This window comes from Anoplopoma fimbria, chromosome 5 (assembly GCF_027596085.1).
Source record: "Anoplopoma fimbria isolate UVic2021 breed Golden Eagle Sablefish chromosome 5, Afim_UVic_2022, whole genome shotgun sequence".
NCBI classification, from domain to species: domain Eukaryota; kingdom Metazoa; phylum Chordata; class Actinopteri; order Perciformes; family Anoplopomatidae; genus Anoplopoma; species Anoplopoma fimbria.
In genome coordinates, this window is record NC_072453.1 from 9,342,821 (window position 1) to 9,364,491 (window position 21,671).

Genomic DNA, 21,671 nt, shown 5'->3' on the forward strand with positions numbered 1-21,671 from the left:
AAAATATGAACCATGTGTTGTTCAGCCTCTCCCTTCCTCAGCTGTGACTTCCCGTCATGCAGCGTTACGAGGACTGAATCCCCCCGTGTGGAAACGTCAGCACAACAACATTAACAGCTGACCTTCTCTTCTCTGCTTACACGTGTAGATATGAAGAGACTCGGCAGCAGCATGCATGTTTTATTTAAAAAAAAGAAAAAAAATTCCAGGCAGAGAAGGGATAAAATAGCTGCATTAAAAGCCTTTAGTTTGAGATATTTATGCTTTAAAATATGCAAACTTCAGAACATTGCGCCCTGTGTGTCGACATGTTCTCTCTACTTTTGATATGCACTGAACAATTTCCCTCAAGGAGACGTGTGGTCAGAGTATTATCGAATCTTGCCTCCTGCTGGTAATTGAGGACATGGCAGTTAAAACTCGACATGTCAGTGCAGACATCGTCACACTCTGTTAATGTGGGAACATTTGCAAATATCATTAAAGCAGAACTGTGAGGTCAATGACGAGTCAGGGAATAATATTCGTCTGGACAGGGGAAAAAAACTCCCTTTAGCAGCTGACAGCAGTTTGTTTTGCCTTGTTGTTGTCATACTGCGACTGTGTGTGAGTGTGTCTGTGTGTGTGTCTGTGTGTGTGTGTGTATTTGTGTGTGTTAACCTGTATGCAATCTGTCACAGAGGAAAGAAAATGAGGAGCAGTCTTTGGCATTGAGAGCATTTTTGAATGACTTGTGTTTGTCTTGTTTTGCAAAGGAGCAGCGCTGGTGTTGACAAGCTGCTAACATGCTCATTAGTGTGTGTGTGTGTGTGTGTGTGTGTGTGTGTGTGTGTGTGTGTGTGTGTGTGTGTGTGTGTGTGTGTGTGTGTGTGTGTGTGTGTGTGTGTGTGTGTGTGTGTGTGTGTGTGTGTGTGTGTGTGTGTGTTGTGTGTTAGCACGAGGACCATCATCCCCAGTAGTTTCATTCACTGAGCCGGTAAATCCTGCTCACATGTGCTTGTTGTCAGAGAGGAAATGAATCCATTGATTTCCTTCAGACCTCGGAGAAAAAACTGTCCTGGATTTGCAGACAGTGTGTCAGAAATAAATTAGGTTAAATCAACACGCAGAGACAAATCCACTGTGACTGAGCTAACAGAAACACGGTCATTCTGCTAAAGCTATATATACACACACACACTCACAAAGACACACAGAACTCGATTAAATCCCCTTTTGTCAATCTATAACACACCTAAACAGGTAGCTGATTTTGGTCGGTCCACCACTTGGTTCAAATTAAAATATCTGAAAAAGTGTTGGATTGATCGTCACATAATAGGGAACAGACATTCATGATCCCCAGAGGACGAATCCTACTGACTTTCATTATCCTCTGACTTTTCCTCTAGCACCACCGTAAGGTTTAGATTTTAGATTTTTAGAGAAATATCTTACCAACTACTGGATGAATTGTCATGAAATTTGGTTCTGACATTAATGTTCCCCTCAGGATGAATTAAATGTAATTAATTGCTTATTAACTTTGGTGATTTTTCATCTAGTGCAATCATCACATCAAAATATATATTTTTGATTATTCACTGGTTTATGAGCTAATTCGTGCAGCACATTCCCATCAGCCTCAGCTGTAAATATATGAGCATCAACATGAGCATGTTAGAATGCCGATGTTAGCATTTAGCTCAAAGTAACACTGTGTTTAAGTTTAACAGAGCTGCAGTCATAGTCTTTTTTTATTTGACCTTATTTACAGGTTCATCCCAAATGCATAAATACATATTACCTGTAGTTTTATTTATCAATCTAGGAACTATGGTCTTTCAACCGTAGTCATGATTTCTGGAAAGAGACGTTGCTGTTGAGTTATTAAAATGTATATTTTTACGCTCTGAGCACCACGAGCCAGGTGTCATCTATTACCATGATATTGGAATTCATCTCATATTTTGTGGTCTAATATTCCTTTAATTGAGTCCACAAAAAAGCACCACACGTGCTCACAAAAGCTGAGTGTGGAAAGAGAAGGGCTTCTCCTTTCTGTCCTTCTGTTTCCAGCTGTTCAGCTGTAGCCAGATGGATCATAATGTAGCCAGATGGATCATAATGACACAGCCATGAGAGAGAAAGGTGTGTGTGAATGTTTGGTGGGTACAAAAGGTCAAACTGTCTCATACGTCTTAAGTTTTTTTATCTTTTTCTTTGTTGCCAACACTTATGAGACATTTTTCCTGCACCTGTTGACAGATGTGAATTATGAAGCAGAGAACATAGATTATAGTGAAAGGACCAGATGTCAGGTCTCATTCTTCAGGCTGCCTCCTCCTCTGTCTCTCTCCTCCCCTCCTCTCTCCTCCCTCTTCCACTCCTCTCTCACCTCCTTATTGTCACTCACTGAGTGTCCCTCCTGTTAGCCAGGGGGATGTTCAGGAGAAAGCTGCAGATCAGCAGGATTCGATCCTCTCACAGGTAAAGTGCTGCTCTGTGAGTCCGGTTCTGGACCGCTGTGGTGTTTTTATATTTTAAACTAAAGTCTGTTTGTTGTTTGAGGGGATGAGTCGTTGTTCAGGAGGGGAGACGGACTTAACGGATGTTTGCGCTGAGCTGTTGTATGTGTGGGATTCCTAAAAATATCCATAACTAAGCTTAAACGTGGTGGGATTTGATTAATTGCATCTGTACAATGTTTTTGTTTATTTGTTTTGTACCACTTTCTAAAATGGCAACTTTTATTCGGGTTAATAAGTTGTGACGAAAGGCTACTTTGCAAGTACTTTGCTTTATTGATCAATTGTAATCCCTCAATGAGGAAGGCTTTTTGGTTAAAGGTCTTTTTCTTATTATTAATAAAAATTGTAAATTTAACACCTTATATATTAAGTCTTAACACTTAATAAGCGTTAGTAGCACCTTTAAACTCTAGATGAAACTATGAATTTGAACCTGTGATTAGTTCCAAACCATTTGAGTTGTTTCTAGTGAATGACTGTAAAAATTTTTTTGTAAAAGTACAGATGTAGTCATGGAGGGATATTTCTAATAAATTAAAGTTGCTTATTATCCCTGACACATGTAGTGATTTATAATATATTAATAAAGCCATTAGTTTTGACACACACGTACTTCATAACGCGTTTCTAATTACTGAGCCGCTCTGTTTGCATTGAACATATATATAAAAGAAAGCATATGATCAACCAGATTTAAAACAATTTTTCTGTACTTCAATTTAGACCCATGTGACCTCTTTTACAACTTCTTCTACCTGTTTAACTGCAAGTGTTGTACCTGTAGGGCTGAAGAAGTTAACCTCAGGTGATTCACACATATCTGTTCTATCAATTATACTATCAATAAGACTTGACAGAAGGGTGTAACATAAAAGTAGAAAGATGTCGAGATGACAGAGTTACTGACATCACTACCTGATGTCATCGTCTGCTGTGAACAGGAGCGGTTGTAAATCACTGCACAGGTGTGCTTTGTTTCCTCCTGTTTATCTCTCAAATCAGTGCTTAAAACGGATTTCTGTGTCTGCGACTGCAAAGTACAGTATGTTGTAAAGCATGAAACCAAACATCTTAGAAGACGATACAGCAGTGAAGAGAATCTTAAGATGCTTCTGTAGCTGCATCTTCATGCTTCTAGTTTTAATGATTCTGGTTTTTGCTCTGCAGAGCTTCATTTACGGCGTTCACAGGTGCAGGTGTTTCTCTGAGTGTCTCAATTGTTCATTGTTTAACCTGCTCTACTTTTGTGAGCAGGAACAATCTACTGTAATGGTTACTAACTGTGAGTGAGGAATCTGAAGTGGAAAGGATTAAAGCTGCAACGATTAGTTGATTAATCACTTAGTCAATCAACGGTAAATTAATCTGCAGCTATTCTGATAGTTCATTTATTATTTTAGTTATAAAAACATGAAACATTTCTTGTTACAGCTTCTTAAATGTGCAGATTTGATGCTTTTCTGTGTCATATGTGATAATAAACTGAATATCTTCTGTTAAGATTTTAATGAAACTGTGTAATTACTTTGTCTGGGAATTAATCAACAAGCTTTTCTCATATTTTCATCCAATTTAGAACCACAGCTTCATCATGCTTAATCAAGTTAATTTCTTTATGGTACAGTTATTGTATGATTGTATTTATAGCTGTTGTGTGCAGTGAGATTATCTCTCATGTGGAGCGTTTAACTGCTCTCTTATCTTTAATTGTTTGCCTGTGGAGGCTGTAAAGTGTTGACTGCTGAGGATTTAAACATTATGAAACACTTGTTGCTTTAAATTCAAACGTTACATGAGAACCATTAGTGCAGATTTAGGAAAGTCTCTCCTGAATTTAATCTCTTAACGTATTTTATTTGTCTCTCTCTATTGTATATTGTGAACTCCAGTGGTATTATTTCAGTGTTAAGTTGTCACCTGTACAGTGAAACAGGGTAAACTTACAAATATTATTTGAGTTTCCTGCATTTAGTCTTTCCCTACTGTTTTTAATGTATTTTTTCTATCTATTTATTTACTTATTCAGTTCAGTTGACTAACACGATTTTGTCAACTTATTGATTATTTTGATTTAATCGACAGAGTTTCTTCTGAAAGAATTATTCAAAAGAATCACTTCAAATCTTGTGTTTGCCGGATTTTTGGTCATTCATTTCTTGGAAATAAGTTTATTCTGCATGAAAAAGCAAAAGAAAGACTAATCAACTAAAGAAATCTCAGTGGACTAAGACCAAAATGAGTGATTCGTCAACTTATCAAAGAATCAATTTTTAAAAAGCAATTAATGAAGTAAAAATAGAAAAAATATAGACTTGAATTTGGTGTCACCTATACAAAGAGATTAACGGAGTCATTTGTCGATCTCTACTTTGTGTTCAAACAGTGTTTTCTGTCAGATTTCCAACCAGAGAGGGTTCATAATTTCCCTCTTTATTAGCATGAAACTGATGAAAGTAAATATTTTAGCTCCAGGCTACAGCTGCAAAATAATTAATGTGTGCAGAATTTCAGGAAATGATTTGTGTGTTTGTTGCCCAGTTATCTGATTTATCCAAACTAACAGCCTCCTTTCTCTTCTTCTCTTCTCTTCCAGAGCTGAAAAAACAGAAGTATTAAGTGAAGACCTACTACAGGTACTAGTCAATGAAGTGTGTGTGTGTGTGTGTGTGTTATATTCCTTTATTATTGTGTGTGTGTGTGTGTGTGTGTGTGTGTGTGTGTGTGTGTGTGTGTGTGTGTGTGTGTGTGTGTGTGTGTGTGTGTGTGTGTGTGTGTGTGTGTGTGTGTGTGTGTGTGTGTGTGTGTGTGTGTGTGTTGCTTTGCTGCCTCTCACAGATAAAAACATCATCATCCGTGCAAAGTACTCAGTGTGCATTAAATTACTTTTTACAAATGGCTTTCCGTGATGCCTTCAGGCGCCGTTAATGAGCGCTGAAATTGAACCTCTTTGAGAGACAAAAGGCAGAACGTCCCCGCTGATTGACTCGAGGCGCAGCGCTGTAATTGATCTGATTAATGCCGCCACATCGGTTCCACTGAGTCGGTTTAAATAATGAAATGAGAGGCATTTAGGGGCGACAGGTAACGGTGTCGTACAGGTGTCACCCGCCTGAGAAGAAGCTGGCTTTCGCTGAATGTGCATGTCTGTAAAGGACTCAATCTGTGCATGTTTTTTTATCGTGTCTCATGTCTTTTCTTTCTCGCTGCGTCAGGTGGAGAAACGTCTGGAGCTGGTGAAGCAGGTTTCACACAGCACACACAAGAAGCTGACCGCCTGTCTGCAGGGCCAGCAGGGCGTGGACGTGGACAAGAAGTCCGTCAGGTCGCCTTCGGTGAGGATCAAACCCGAAAAACATTAAATAATTATGATAAGAAAGTGTTTATTCTAGGTGGGAGCAGAGGAAAAAGTGAGAACGAGAAGCTTAAAGTTACTGTGAGGAACTGTTAACTGGTTCTGAATCAGTCTCAGTTTAGTCCTGATCCTCTATGTGACCTCCATCAGTAAACGAGACCATCAGAGAGAAGATCGTCTGTTTCTATATAGTTGTTCTTAAAGCTCGTCATCGGAGCCACCGGGTCGGATTCTGGTGAAATCAGATGAAATCATGAAGGTTCACCAGAAACTCCTTCAGATCATTACATTACATTACAGTCATTTAGCAGACGCTTTTATCCAAAGCGACTTACAGTCAGTAGTATATTACATATCATTCACCCATTCACACACTGATGACAGGCTACCATGCAAGGTGCCACCATCAGACTCTAACTAACATTCATGCAACAAGCAAGCCTTCGGGAGCAACTTGGGGTTAAGTGTCTTGCCCAAGGACACATCGACTGCCGAAGCCGGGTATCGAACCACCGACCCGCTGATTGGAGAACTACCTTGCTCTCCACTACGCCACAGCCGATCAGACTCCAGCAGAGACCAGTCCACCGTGGACAGACCCAGATCCGGCAGAGACCAGTCCACCAGGAGGTTTTTATAAAGGGACTCTGGTGCTCGGAAACACTACCACTTTTATCCACAATGACAGCCAAAATCAACACAAAATAAAAGTTTCTCATAGTAACTTTAATTATATAAATGTTATTATATAATCTTTATTTCAAAGTATCTCCTTTATCACAATTAACAACAAACAAATTGATGATATCGAACAGTTTGAGATGGATTTTCCCTTCAGAGTTTGTGTCTTTGTGTGTTCGTATTGATGTGTGCGGTTCATTTCACTTGTTTTTTTCAAGGTGTAATGACACATTCTGCAGACTGATTCATCGATTGTTTGTTTGTTTGTGTGGTTTTTTTTTTTTGTGCTATTTGTGCAGAAGAAGCTTCCTCTGACAACACTAGCACAATGTATGGTGGAGGGGGCGGCAGTGCTCGGGGACGAGTCTCTACTCGGGTGAGTCGAACTCACACACACACACACACACACACACACACACACACACACACACACACACACACACAATTTATTGATCGTCTGTAACATTTGCAGCATTTTCTCTCTTAAAGCAGCGACATGGAAAAGGAAGGTTTTTATCATCTAGAGCTGATTTCAAATTAAAATGTAGAAAACAACCAGATGAGGACAAACCTTTACTTATATTTTAAAATGCTTCTGGTTTTTTTCTCAATTTAACCTGTTATTCAAGCAGGAAAGCCTCTTTCCAAACACAATAACACAGTAACTGAAAGAGAGAAAAATACAGAATTAAAGGTGTTTTATTTGTTGATGTTAAACTGTATTCATGGCTGTAGAGAGTGACTCAGTGTTACTTCACCTTGCTGCATTAACTCATAAATGCATCACTGCTTATTACTAGTTTATTTTTAGAGAATATTGACGTGAGCTCTCTGTTGGGTCTGACTGTGACTCTGATGTTTCCTGTTTTTTTCTGTTGCAGGAAGATGCTGAAGCTCTGCGGCGACACGCAGGACAAACTGGCCACCGAGCTCATGTTGTTCGAGCTCACCATCGAGAGGGACGTCGTCGAGCCTCTGTACGACCTCGCAGAGGTACGGAAAACTAAATCATTTTTTTTGTTTAACTCGTGTATAATAATAACTGTGTATTTTTATTCTGTTTCTATAAAAAAAAAAATGATTCCCATATATCCTCCTCTATGTTTGTATTCAGATCTCTGTCCACATTTTCCATAAATTACCTAAATGCAAGACCCCCAATGCAAAAACATAATTTTAAATGCGATAGTTCATTTTGAGATTTCGGAATATTTTGCTAGTGGGGAAAAAAAACATCCAAAATACACATTAAGATGGGTTTTTTTTATTTATTTTGTCTGGTTTCAGTTTCAAAAGTTACAGTTAAAAAACCCTTATTTCCATATTTAAACATAAAATATCAGAAAACTTGTTATACAAAAAATAATTGTCTTAATGTCAGTAATAAACTGTTGAAGTTTTGAGGTGATATCTATTAGTTTTTTTTTACTATTTTCACCTGTAGTTGTCTCTACCATACAGAGTAATTTCATAAAAGATTGAAGCTACCTTTTTATTTAATATAACCCCCAGACTCTTTATGCAGCTACTTATTTGGAGATACCTTAGAAAAAATACAGAACTTATTAACATAAGTCAAATAAAGACAAATAAATCAATGCAGATAAAGGTTGACTGACAATATCATGAGGTTAAATAATAGAAAAACAGTTGATTTAAGCCCTTAAATGTTTCCTGAAACCTGTCAAACAAACCTGCACTGTGATCTGTTGAAAAACACGAACACAGAGCTTCACCTTCATGAATAAATTAGCCGGTAAACTAATCTTCATGAGACGAAGAATCAAGTGCAAAGCCTCTGACAATACTGAGTGTGTTTCCTCTGTTTCACACCGACAAACAATGATCGTCTCTCTGCTCCGTCCTCTCAGGTGGAGATCCCAAACATCCAGAAACAGAGGAAACATTTAGCGAAGCTGGTCCTGGACATGGACTCAGCACGCACACGGTGAGTCTGTTACTACAAGAAAGAGAATTTGTTTAAATGTCCGTGAATGTCTGCAGAGTGAAAACTTTACTTATGTCTGATTATCTCATTTTGCTTTACCAGTACTGATGTCATTCTTGTTACATGACCCATATATTTTATATCTTCAATTACATAAAAGATTTAAAAGATTTTCCAAAAGCACAAAGACATATTGTGACTGTTAATTATGATACACAATAATTACTTTATATTTTATGCAGAATATCAGTGTTATCAACGTTCGGTTTTGTATTTGAATTTTTGCAAAAACACTTATAAGATAAGATAATCCTTTATTAGTCCTGCAGCGGAGAAATTTGCATTTATATTGTATAATTCATTATTTCTTTCCCTCTTAAATGCCACATTATTACTCTCTTGTTCCCCATAGTCTAGTTTTCTTCCACTATATCTACATTAAAGAACCATTGGTCATGAAATGTCGATACATTTAATAACCACTGGTTATTTAATCGATCTTGTGGGCTTTATTATAAAAGTGTTAGTACAAACTCCACAGGGCACCTTTAATTAAATTATGGTTTGATAATTAAAGATGAAAATAATGGTCTTTCTGGCTTCAAAACTGCCAAACTTTCACCATTTTTTAGTGTTGAATAGTTTCTTATTTCTAAGCTTTAGGTGTGAAAACCTCGTGAATCATCACATCAGTGCAGATTTCTCTCCCGTCCAATCAGAAGCTGTTATCTGACGTCTGAAACCTCCAATCACCTCTCTCTGTCATGTCTTTGTGCTGATTCACCATCGTCCCAGTGAAACAACTCTGAGCTGTGACACAGACAGAAATGTGTTTTTCCTTCACTGCAGTTCAGTCAGTCGGGTTTCATTTTTTTTAGTGACCCAAATCTCCTCTGGCAGAGCGGCACATTATCTCCACCCAGAGACTCAGCCAGAGAGCCAGACAGAGAGGGAAGACAAGGTTTGAATTGGAGAGGAAGATGAGTTCAAAGAAAGAGGATATTTATATTTTTATAGATAGTCAAGTGTCAGAATGAGTACTTTTTACTCCTCTACATCTCAGAGGTAGATATTGTATTTCTCAGATGGGTCAAACCTTGTATCTCCAGATGTGTTGATTTTGAATGTTTGTGATGAACTGAAGGATGAAGTGTTTCCTTTATGTGTTGAGAAAATCCTCCTTCTTCTTCAGATAAATAAACTCTTTAAAATCCCTCTTGAGTCAGCTGGAAAATGCATCGTCACAAAGCTGAAAACAGGCTGTTTGTGTTTTTAGAAAACACTGTCTGAACATTTTACTGATCAGTAATGGTATTTTCACAGGCAGTTATTAGTACTTGTTGTATAAAGGATTTAAATACTTCTTCAGTTAACGATAATATTGATTCAGCATATTGAATAAACCATGTTAATGTTTTGTCCTCAGGTATTATCAGTCCACCAAGTCTTCAGGACTCTCCAGTAACCTGCAGCCATCAGGAGCAAAGGCCGACCACCTCAGGGAGGAGATGGAGGAGGCAGCCAACCGCATGGAGATCTGCAGAGTCAGTGATCACCTTTATTCTCAATCAATTAACTGGTTATTCCCATTATGCTATAAATCAAGTGCTTGCTTCCATCATCAGTGTAATTCAAAATTTCAAAATGTCTGCTTGAAAAAAGTCTGTTCAACACATTTAGTTTTTATTACCTTTTATTTTGTTGTTAAAGTTTTTTGTTTTCTTTCTTCTCCAGGATCAGTTATCAGCAGACATGTACAGTTTTGTGGCCAAAGAAATTGACTATGCAAGCTACTTCCAGACAGTAAGTACAACGTTCCTCCTGTGACTTTGTCTGCGGTGAAGAAACATAAATGTTCTGCCGGTCCGTCACAGACTCTCTGATCTCTCCTATAGCTGATAGAAGTCCAGGCAGAATACCACAGGAAGTCATTAGAGCTGCTTCAGAGCGTGTTGCCCCAGATCAAAGCTCATCAGGGTGAGTTCAGACCAACAGTCTCAATTATGCTGTCGTTTTTTCCTTCTTGAACTTCATGCTCAGACTCTGCTAAAGCTGCAGTATTATTATTAGTATAATTATTATATTACATATTTTGTCAGCCAGTTTGCTTGTCAGGCAATTATTTATTTTTTTAAGTTAAAGCAAAGTAACCTTACATATTTGTGACAAAAGGATCAAACAATGAAAAGGTTTTATTGTCATGACACAACACAGGCTTGCACAGGGAAATGCAGTTGTAGCTCCCTACACGCTACTAACATATATACCCATATTAATTATTTAAATTAGAAAAGAATAAAACAATACAAATTGCAATAAAGTAGAACAAATTATATAAAAGTGTAACATTGAAGGAAAGAATAGAATTTAGTCTTTTTTTTTATTTTAAAGTGTTTCATTTCCCATCTTTTTTCCTTTATTGTAAAGCACTTTGTGCAGTCTTTTTTAATGAAAGTGGCGAAACAAATTTTTTATTATTATGATTCTTATTTATATTACTGTCTTATTATTAATATTGCCATCTTATTATTCATGTCTTATTATTCGTATTCTTATTATTTTAATTTTTAGTTTTCTTATTATAAGTGGTAGTAGTATTATTGTTGTTATAATTTCTCTTTTATATATATATATATATATATATATATATATATATATATATATACTAAAAAAAAAAAGATATACAGTTTATGCAATATCTGTGTCATATAAGTAATATCAGTTATAATAACTTATAAGTTAATAAGTTGTTATTTATTAATAATTAGTTAACCAACTCTCTGATTTGTCTGTAGAAATGTGTTAAATCAAAATTTTCCAACCCCTTTTTTGATGATAAAGACTGAAAAAAAGTAACTTGATGAAAATAAAAAACAACACAAAATCTCTAACAGTTTGTTGTTCAGGACGTTAAGCTGAATAAGAAAATAGTTTTTGGGCCCTTTAAGTTCCTCCAGGAAATACATTTCCTGTTTATTTTGGAGATAAACGTTAGGCATCTGTTGCTGCTACTGTATTTCATGCATGTTTTGTGTGTGTGTGTGTGTGTGTGTGTGTGTGTGTGTGTGTGTGTGTGTGTGTGTGTGTGTGTGTGTGTGTGTGTGTGTGTGTGTGTGTGTGTGTGTGTGTGTGTGTGTGTGTGTGTGTGTGTGTGTGTGTGTTGTGTGTTTAACAGAGACCTGGGTGGAGAAGCCGTGCTACGGGAAGCCATTAGAGGAGCACTTAGCGCTCAGCGGGAGAGATATTGCCTTCCCCATCGAGGCCTGTGTCACCATGCTGCTGGAGTGCGGCATGCAGGAGGAGGTGAAACACACACACTGCATCTGTCTTTAACAGGACACACACACACACACACACACACACACACACACACACACACACACACACACACACACACACACACAAAAACATCTACTGGTGAGGGAAACTTTGCAGAAATCTAACGAGGTCCAAGCTTCAGTTTGGTTTCCTCAAAGAAACAAACAATCCTCGACTGTTTTAATTAATATGTGATGCATGTAATTATATAATGTAATCAAGTCAGTGAGCTGTGCAGCTTTAATTGCTCAGAATGTAATGATTGTTTAATGGAGACACATTGAGGCTACAGTAAATGTTTTCCCTAAGCAAATCTTTATGAGATTAAAAGACAAATATATCATTATGAATAACTTAATTTACATGCTACAGTCATTAGGCTTAATGTGATGTTTGTTGAACATTATAGATAATGTTTTGAGATATGCTGCAGAGAAAGATTTGTTTAAGTTCATTAATCACATTAATTCAAAGTGTTTTTAGAGCTCACTTTGACATTTGAAATAAATCGATTCCTGCTTTTAAAGGACACACAAACAGTCTGCTGCTGACTCATCTGATCGTTCATTAGCCGTTGAGCCTAATGTCCAAAAAGTTTTGCAAATATGATGTAAATCAACATCCCTGTTGGAAAAAGACCTTGAAACAATGTGAATATGTAAAGATTTGTATACGTGTGACGCTTTTTATATATATAAAAACTACATAAATATATTGTACAAGTAATATTCAAGCAATGCTTTTTAGCATTTTGCTAAAGTAGAAAAAAATATTATCAAATGAACTGCTCATTATGCAGAATTGTCCCTTTTTCAGACTGGTGTAATATTAAATACTGCAGCTACTACATTATATATTGAACATCAACACATCTGGAGATACATGGTTTTAACTAGACAAGAAGGGGATGAAAAGCTATCATTTGAAAAGGAACTTAAGCTGTCAGACAAATGTAAAAAGTAGAATATTTACCTCTGAGATGTAGTGGAGTAAAAAGTACAATATTTACCTGTGAGATGTAGTGGAGGAGGAGTAGAAGTAGCATAAATTGGAAATACTCAAGTACAAGTACCTATTAATTAGTAAAGACCCTCTTTGATTTCATGTTTTGACTGTTTTATTGGCTGTTAAAACTCGTCTCGTCGTGTTTTGTGTCTCAGGGTTTGTTCAGAATCGCTCCTTCGGCCTCCAAACTGAAGAAGCTGAAGGCCTCTTTGGACTGCGGCGTGTTGGACGTTCAGGAGTACTCTGCAGACCCTCACGCCATCGCGGGTAAACCCCACCCCACCCTCCACCTCCACCCATCTCCACCCGTCTCCTAGCTGCACCCATCTGTTGCTGGACCTTATAACCATCATCTAGAATGAGAAACTGGCCGTACAGCAGTAGATTTATGACTTGGCACCGGTTCAGTTGCTCGTTAGGAATCTTAATTTCAGGCTCACACATCTGCTCCGCCGACTTCACTTCCACACAAACAACATAATTAAGCTGCTAAATGATGTTTTCCTCATCAGAGAAATCCCTAATATTTTGTTTTTTATGATTATTTCTCCTGCACACATGACTGTTTCTGCAGCTGCCATTTGTAGACCTCTGCTTTAAGACCTGATTAGGATTCAGTTCACAGCAAGAAAAGACAAAATGTCTTTGTCTGTTTTTGCTTCTGTTATAGTTCTTTGTTTTTTTTTAGAGATATTGAATAAACTACCCCGAAAATGTCTGGAGATAAATTCCAAATATAACTGGGATTAGTGTCAGACAGATTTTTCATCTCCTGCACCAAAAAACACAATAGACTTCAAAAGAAAGAGAAGCTTTTATGATGCTGTTATTGATCTTTTGTGAGGATGCTACTCGTCTTCACTGGAGCTGATTGCTGCTGTCAGATGAAAACCTTATACCTCCAAAATAACAAGCTATGAATATTTTATATAGAAAAGTTGAGAACATTTTTATAGATTAATTTCAAACAAACAGGGGGCAGCATTCCTCCTCTACGACAAATGATCTACATTTTTAAGTCAGCAGTTAATTAAAACAAAAACGAACTAATAGCAGGTCAATAATCGAAACATTCAATCAAACTGATGAAACTCTGAGAGACAGTCAGAATAACACGTTATTTTATAATCTTTTCATGTGCTGTCGCCCGAGTGTTTAACACTAACCGGAGCTGTACACTTTGAAAGTTTGTTTAGTAGAGAGAATGCAGGTTTTAAGACACTTCAGCATTGGCTTCACTCTTCAGAACGGAGGTAGCCGCCTGGGTTTGACTCAGTGCTCCACCAGCCCGCTACGAACCTGGATGCTAGAACTAACCACTAACTGAAGGTCTGTCTCCCAGAGAAGTAGTCTCCTGGTGACAGCGAGGACAAAACAAAAATACAAGTTGTTTTCTTCTTACTTCCTCTTTGGATTTAATCAAATAAACAAACCACAAACATTCTGGAACAGGTTGCCTTTTATGGCAATTTTAGGGTTATCAATAATGCTAATAGTAATTCAGCAACAGGTGGCGTTCATCAGGCGAAAAACAAGCAATTCAAAACGAGATTGGAAAATCTGTCAAACTCATTGTAAACCACAAAATCTGGATATTTACCCATCAGGAACATTTTGTCCCTTTTATTAAACATGAAATCATTTAGCTGTGTTCACTGGAGCATGTGGACAAAGAGAGAGGCCTCTCTAATGATCTCATATTAAACTGGGTTAGCTCCAACAGCAAATCTAATTTGTGCCCCCGTCCCACTGGGAGTTGTGGTCATGATGGTGGGGGAGCATTTGCAGAGCTTCATCTTCCATCAGCATCAATTAGACGCAGCTGGATTTTTCTTTTTAAATGTAACAAACTAGAGCTGGGTAATGTAAAAAAAGAAGACTAGAACAAGAAGAACAAAAAGAAGAACTAGAAGAACAAGAAGAAGAAGAAGAAGACTAGAAGAAGAAGGACAACAAAAAGTACACAAGAAGAAGAAGAAGAAGAAGAAGAAGAAGAAGAAGAAGAAGAAGAAGAAGAAGAAGAAGAAGAAGAAGAAGAAGAAGAAGAAGAAGAAGAAGAAGAAGAAGAAGAAGAAGAAGAAGAAGAAGAAGAAGAAGAAGAAGAAAAACAAGAAGAAGAACAAGAAGAAGAAAAAGCCAATTAATCTTTCCTCCTCAGCACTAGAAAATATTTTTTGTTCTAAATATCAAAGCCTCCTCCTCTTTGGTGACATATCTGAGACACTATAAGTTCATGAAGGCACATCTTCATTATAAATGCATTGTTGTTTGCTCAGATATAAACATGCATACATGCTTTAATCTCATTATTTTGTTCCTTCAAGGAGCTTTGAAGTCCTACCTGCGTGAACTCCCCGAGCCGCTGATGACATACGAGCTCTACAACGACTGGATCCAGGCCTCCAAGTCCGTATCGTTTCATTTCCCCATGCTGTCGTCAGATCAGTGATGATGATGATGTGTTGAACTTAATCTGTAATGTTCAAACTCTTTCTCTGTCGTCCTGCAGCATTCAAGATCAAGATAAGAGGCTTCAGGCTCTGCTGAACGCTTGTGAGAAACTCCCCTCAGCCAACAACAACAACTTTAAGTGAGTCACTGTTTCCACGTTTCCCTCCTTGTGGTGCTCTCCTTCCCTCTGTTGGAAGTCAGCCGTCTGAAATGATTAGTCAGACTACAGATAGACGTCTAAATTCATCTGTTGCACAAAGCTGTCAGCAGGACTGATATGACATGAATTCTGGGTGAATTAAGACACTTTTCAAATTGAAAAAAACAAGGTTAAACTGAAAAATTGTAGCTACAAGGACATTTCTTACTGCAACAAGACAGATTACTTAAAGTAGCATGAAATCAGATGAGGTGGTGTGTTTTCTAAACTTTAAGTACTTCTGCTAACACATCAGTCATGGTCAGGATAGTTTCCAAATGACGACTGATGATGTTTCCACTTCATCGGGTTACTGCCCTAAACTTTGCCTTCTCATTTCTCGCTTCTTTGCTTCTAATCCAGTCGGAAATTTCAAGGTCTGAAAGGTTATGTCAATACTGAAGTGTCTTGAATTTGCATTCTCTCTGCTGTCCATCAGGGGGCGACTCCTCTGGTTGTATAGAAGTCTATGAGAAAATGACTCTACTTCTCTCTTGATCTATTCCCTCAATAAACATTGTAAACATGAGTTTATGGTCTCAACCTCTAGTTTCAAGTCTTCTTCAATACAGCATGATGTTCATTTAATAAATTATGGTCCATTTAGAGTCAAATAGACCATAAAGCAGGGTATGCTTTAGGGCGGGGCTACACAGTGATTGACCAGAGACGTACACAGCGTCTCTACGTCACTCTACCTCAGTCCAGATATGGTCATTTCCTGTTCACTGGTTGCAAAAACCAAGATGGCGACGGCCCAAAACCACGAAACGGTGCCGAGAAAGAGTACTAAAAGCTGAGGTGTTTCTGTATTTGCTGCTGGATTAAGTCGAGCCGCGGATATTTGCCGAAGGTCTTATCTCATGATCAAAAGCCCGCGATGAGGAGGAAGAGGAAGAAAGAGAAAAGAAAGGGGAGGGAAATTGAGAGCGGATATACTGCAGCACTTGTCAGTGTCATGATCGAATCGCACAAACAGGGCGTATTTTTAGACAGCCGTCCCCCCGAGAAGACCTGTCAGACCTGTCCAGATGATCGCCGCTCGCTGCGATGAGCTGCCTGATGTTCATTCAACTGTAGTTCAGCTCAGGATGAGTCATCAGCTCAGCTGCTATCACAGAAACACACTGGCCCTTTTTTGTCTCAGAAAAACCCACGAAGAGACTGAAGAGTGATGATAGAGTGAAGTAATAACAGGCTCAGTTTGCTTCATGAAGGAAACACCTTTTCTTTCTAAATCTCTGCCTTATTTAAACTTAAAGATGGTGGGAAACATGACCTAGATTACAGCTCAGTATTGTTCTGTTATTTCCCATGTTTCTCACTTTACATGTCTCATTTCACATATATATATATTACTACTACTGAAAACATGAGAAGGAAGAATTTCTGTGGGAATGTGGCTTAACATTTGGCCCATTATCAAGAGCTACTGTACTCCACATGATGTTAAATTCATGCAGAAATGTTAAGCCTTTTGCACATGCGCACTTTTAGTTTCATATCTCACAGCTTTCCAGTGAAAACTATGCAGTAGGGTTGTGCGGATCGATACGGAAATATCGATACTTCAGATACACATGTGTTGTTTGAAAATCAATTCAAGCATCAATGGAATGGATAACATTTTTTAAAACAAATAAATGATTGCAAAGTTTGAATTTAAAAGAAAACATTTTTTTTTTCATGTATGCACATTCAATTTATCTTTTTGTATTTGCCTTTAAAAATCTTCCTGTAAATGTATCATGTATGTAAGAAAATAATTAACAGTTGAAAGCAACATGAAAGAACATTAGCCACTTATATATATTATTATTATAAATAAAACATATCAGTATTGATTTCTGCGATTCTGGCCTTGTATTACTAAATATTGTGGTTTGGCCCACCTCTACTATTATATCTCATAATGTGGTGATTTTGTATTTTTCAAATAAACTTGACTTTGTCTAAAGTTAAACAAACCATTTAAAAAACTGATGGATTTGCGACAAAAATTCGGTTCATTTAATTTTATATGATCAAGTCAATTTTATTTACATTACATTACATTACATTACAGTCATTTAGCAGACGCTTTTATCCAAAGCGACTTACAATCAGTAGTATATTACATATCATTCACCCATTCACACACTGATGACAGGCTACCATCCAAGGTGCCACCATCAGACTCTAACTAACATTCATGCAACATCCAGTCCACACCGATGGCAAGCCTTCGGGAGCAACTTGGGGTTAAGTGTCTTGCCCAAGGACACATCGACTGCCGAAGCCGGGTATCGAACCACCGACCCTCTGATTGGAGAACTACCTTGCTCTCCACTACGCCACAGCCGCCCATTTACAGTATAAAGTGTAGCCAAAAAAATCACAAATAAATAATGTTTTTCTTCTTCCTAAAAAAATATTATTTCTCATAAGTTGCTTTGACAAAAGCTAAATGAATTGTATTTTAACCTTTTTTTGTGTGTTTGTATTTACAGGTATTTGATCAAATTCCTCTCCAAACTGACCGAATACCAGGATCTGAACAAGATGACGCCTGGAAACATCGCTATCGTCCTCGGACCGAACCTGCTGTGGATGCACAACGAAGGGTGAGACGGCAGAGATGCACAGTCACAGTAGTTAACTGTCTTTTATTGAACAACATTAACAATATCAATTACAACTTTAAGTGGGGCATCAGACGGCTTATTAATTTTCAGGGGATTTCTTTTCAAAATTCAATCCTTCTTCTGTTATGAATAGCAACTCAAAGTTATAATGTTTAAATTCTTTAAGCTGCTTGAAATAAGTACAGGTTAGATTCTTGCTATTATTACAATCAATCATTGGCCCTTATGTAACAGCTCCCTATTCTACAATACTTCTTCATATATATATATATATAATAGACAAGTGCATGATTAGATTCTACCTGTAAACGTCAAGGTTTCCTTTCTTAATTCCCCCTTAAAGGTGACATATTATGCTCATTTTCAGGTACATGCCTGGTATTTATGGTTTCTACTAGAACATATTTACATGCTTTAATGATTAAAAAAACATTTCTCATATTGTCTGTATGAATATACCTGTATTCACCGTCTGTCTGAAACGCTCCGTTTTGGTGCCTGTCTCTTTAAGAGCCCACTTCCTGAAAAAGCCCACTCTGCTCTGATTGGCTTGTGAGAAAAATATGGTGCATCTTTGCAGAAGTAGATCTGAAGTCGTGAGTTGAGATACACAGATGAGGAGCAGTATATTCTAATGAACCTGAATTTGACAGAGGAAGGGGTTTCACATCTGATTGCCTTTTTGAATCACATGTTTTCTGATATAAGCCGCCCCCAAAAAACTGACTGGTTTGTCCTATATCATAGTTTGTGGGTTGGTAGACACTCCAGATACACAAATGTATGTGCAGAAAAACTGATAAAGTGAGTTTTTCATAATCCATCCCCTTTAAACTCGCTCTAAGGTTGTTAACAATCATCCATTACCATCCAATTATAGTATCAGAAGCTGCCTCAGTGTCTAATCCCCTCTTCTCAAATTTAAAACCACTGCTCATCAAATCAGATCTCGGGCCTGTTTAACTCCAGCTCCCCCTCGGGACAATACTGAACTCAGGAAAAAACTGCCTTCCATAACATTGCACCTTATAAATAGAATGAATTACAGAGGATTTAAAAACTTGTATGAATAAGCACGGTTTTAAACATTTAAATCTTTAGTGTTTCTGTGATTGTTCTGTGCTTTTGTTTGTCTCGTTATATTTATGTTTATTTCTGTCTTCTGTACTCAGAGATCTTTATAATGAAATGACCTGATTTAATAAAGGTTATATATAATAAGTATCATAATATATTGTTTATCAGCTGTTCAGAGTGCAATATCTTAATCCAGGATGCCATGTTTTTTAATGGCTGCACGATTCAATGAAATTTAAATATTCTAGATGTCTTGTGCATCACTTTACAAACATTTCCCCTAAATCCAACCTTATAAATATGTTGTCTTTTGAAACTACGGGACATCCATTAGAATGTAAAATGAATCATGGTCACACAGTAGGAGCTTGTATTCATTTCTGGTGGTTAATTTGAGGGGAAATAAAAATGCATTTCTTTGTCGTGTCATGTATGAACCTCTGGGTTTCCTTTGTTCAGCCTAGCAGAGTTAGTTTAATACTACTTTATATGGTAATTTTATACGTGAAAAAGACAGTTTTTTATGTTGGGTATACTGTAAATGTTAAATGCTATACATGTGTATTTAAATGTTTTACATTTATGTATTGCACTGTTTATTATTTTGTGTTATTCAGAAGACAATTTGATTTATCTGTAGGTGCACTATGACAACAAGTTTGAAAGGCAGGAGAGATAATTTGTAAGGAAAAGCCAAGAAGAAGAAGTCCAAGGCTCTCTGAACTGTGCCTCTCCACATTTTTTCAGAATACATTCATCCTTAAAATATGTCACTGTGAGGATCTGTACTTCATAGAGGAAGACTCTGTATCCTCTGGGCTTCTCGTGGAGAATCTGAATTTCTGCTAATATTCATGGTGCTGCTTGGAGCCATCAGTGCTAATAACAAAAATGGCCAATAGGCACATCTTTTATCATAAAGTTCACACATGAAGATGACGAGTAAGCAGTCAATAAAGGGTGAAGGACACCTCCTTAAATCTCTGTGTAAATCTAACTCTTTACTCCCCTCTAACTTTTAATTAGTATTTTAACGGCCAACATTTCCACAATGGTTCTCCTTTTTAATGCTTCTGCAATATCATGAAAATGTGCTAATCACCGCCTGAGTGTGAATCCTTCTACGATGCTCTACTTTCACCATAAAAAAGTCTCCCTGTCTTTCCTCTGCAGCAACATCACAGAGATGATGACCACAGTTTCGCTGCAGATCGTCGGCATCATTGAGCCCATCATCCAGCACGCCGACTGGTTCTTCCCCGGAGGTAAGGAGGGATGACACGAGGAAATTGATTTTTATTGGTAAAGAGAATTGATTTCTTCACACAAAATTCTTCCTTTCTTTAGAAATCGAGTTCAACGTCACAGGGAACTACGGGAGCCCGGTCCACACCAACCACAACTCCAACTACAGCTCCATGCCGTCACCGGACATGGAGCAGATGGAGCGGAGGCAGAACGACCAGAGTCGCCGGCCGCTCAGCGTCGCCACGGACAACATGATGCTGGAGTTCTACAAGAAGGACGGGTAAGAACGCTTAATCTCTGCTGGGATCACATTCTCTACACATTTAGCTGTAGTTTTTAGGGATTATACGCAAAAATCTTGAAAATTGTCCTTTATTACCAGGCGGCAACCTCCAGTTCTGAAACGTGAAGCCAATGCTTCCTGTCTTAAAGCTGCAATCTCTCTACTGACCAGCAGGGGGCGACTCCTCTGCTTGTATAGAAGTCTATGAGAAAATTACTCTACTTCTCTCTTGATTTATTCCCTCAGTAAACATTGTAAACATGAGTTTATGGTCTCAATCTCTAGTTTCAAGTCTTCTTCAATACAGCATGATGTTCATTTAGTAAATGATGGTCCATTTCGAGTCAAATAGACCATAAAGCAGGGTATGCTTTAGGGCGTGGCTACACACTGATTGACAGGTCCCTACTAGAGACGTATACAGCGTCTCTATATCACTCCTCCTCAGTCCAAATATGGTCACCTCCTGTTCACTGGTTGCAAAAAGCCAAGATGGCGACGGCCAAATAGCTAAATTCGAAGCTTCTAAACCACAATCCACAAAACTAATGAGTGACGTCACGACGACTACGTCCACTTGTTATGTACAGTCTATGTTTATTACAGTACTCATAGAGAGGTCTTCCATTTTTTAAATATGTACTGTATATGTGCAGTAGTGATAGGCGAGAGACAAACAACTATTCCATCCCTTTTGAATCGTGCCATGAATTACACATATGATGTTGGTCGGTTTTAAAAGATAATTTTGCACGTTGAGTTACTCAATCAGCCGTCTTCTCTACATCTCTGGTTTCATTACAACTTCATTCAGGGTGGATCCTAACTGACAACTTAGCTTCATCATTTTTTTCCTGACCAGTCCACTTTGAGGCACGTAAAGTTTCCACACAACTGCCTTTTTGACAGTGTCTGACTTTTGAAGTAAGAGTGAGAAGAATTCCCCATTTGATTACACAAGCGTTATGTGAGAGG

At 37.8% G+C, this 21,671-nt stretch overlaps 1 protein-coding gene across 1 annotated transcript in view; it reads left to right on the top strand.

The window, feature by feature from the left end:
• Nucleotides 1–21,671, top strand: part of LOC129091107 (rho GTPase-activating protein 44-like) — a 69,364-nt gene that overhangs the window by 34,951 nt on the left and 12,742 nt on the right. Inside the window, 15 exon segments of the mRNA XM_054598578.1 lie at nucleotides 5,104–5,143; nucleotides 5,723–5,842; nucleotides 6,843–6,919; nucleotides 7,425–7,536; nucleotides 8,415–8,491; nucleotides 9,918–10,035; nucleotides 10,226–10,294; nucleotides 10,387–10,468; nucleotides 11,667–11,794; nucleotides 12,970–13,081; nucleotides 15,139–15,220; nucleotides 15,324–15,404; nucleotides 17,954–18,067; nucleotides 20,339–20,430; nucleotides 20,513–20,693. Of these exon segments, the coding sequence (XP_054454553.1) occupies nucleotides 5,104–5,143; nucleotides 5,723–5,842; nucleotides 6,843–6,919; nucleotides 7,425–7,536; nucleotides 8,415–8,491; nucleotides 9,918–10,035; nucleotides 10,226–10,294; nucleotides 10,387–10,468; nucleotides 11,667–11,794; nucleotides 12,970–13,081; nucleotides 15,139–15,220; nucleotides 15,324–15,404; nucleotides 17,954–18,067; nucleotides 20,339–20,430; nucleotides 20,513–20,693 (1,485 nt within the window).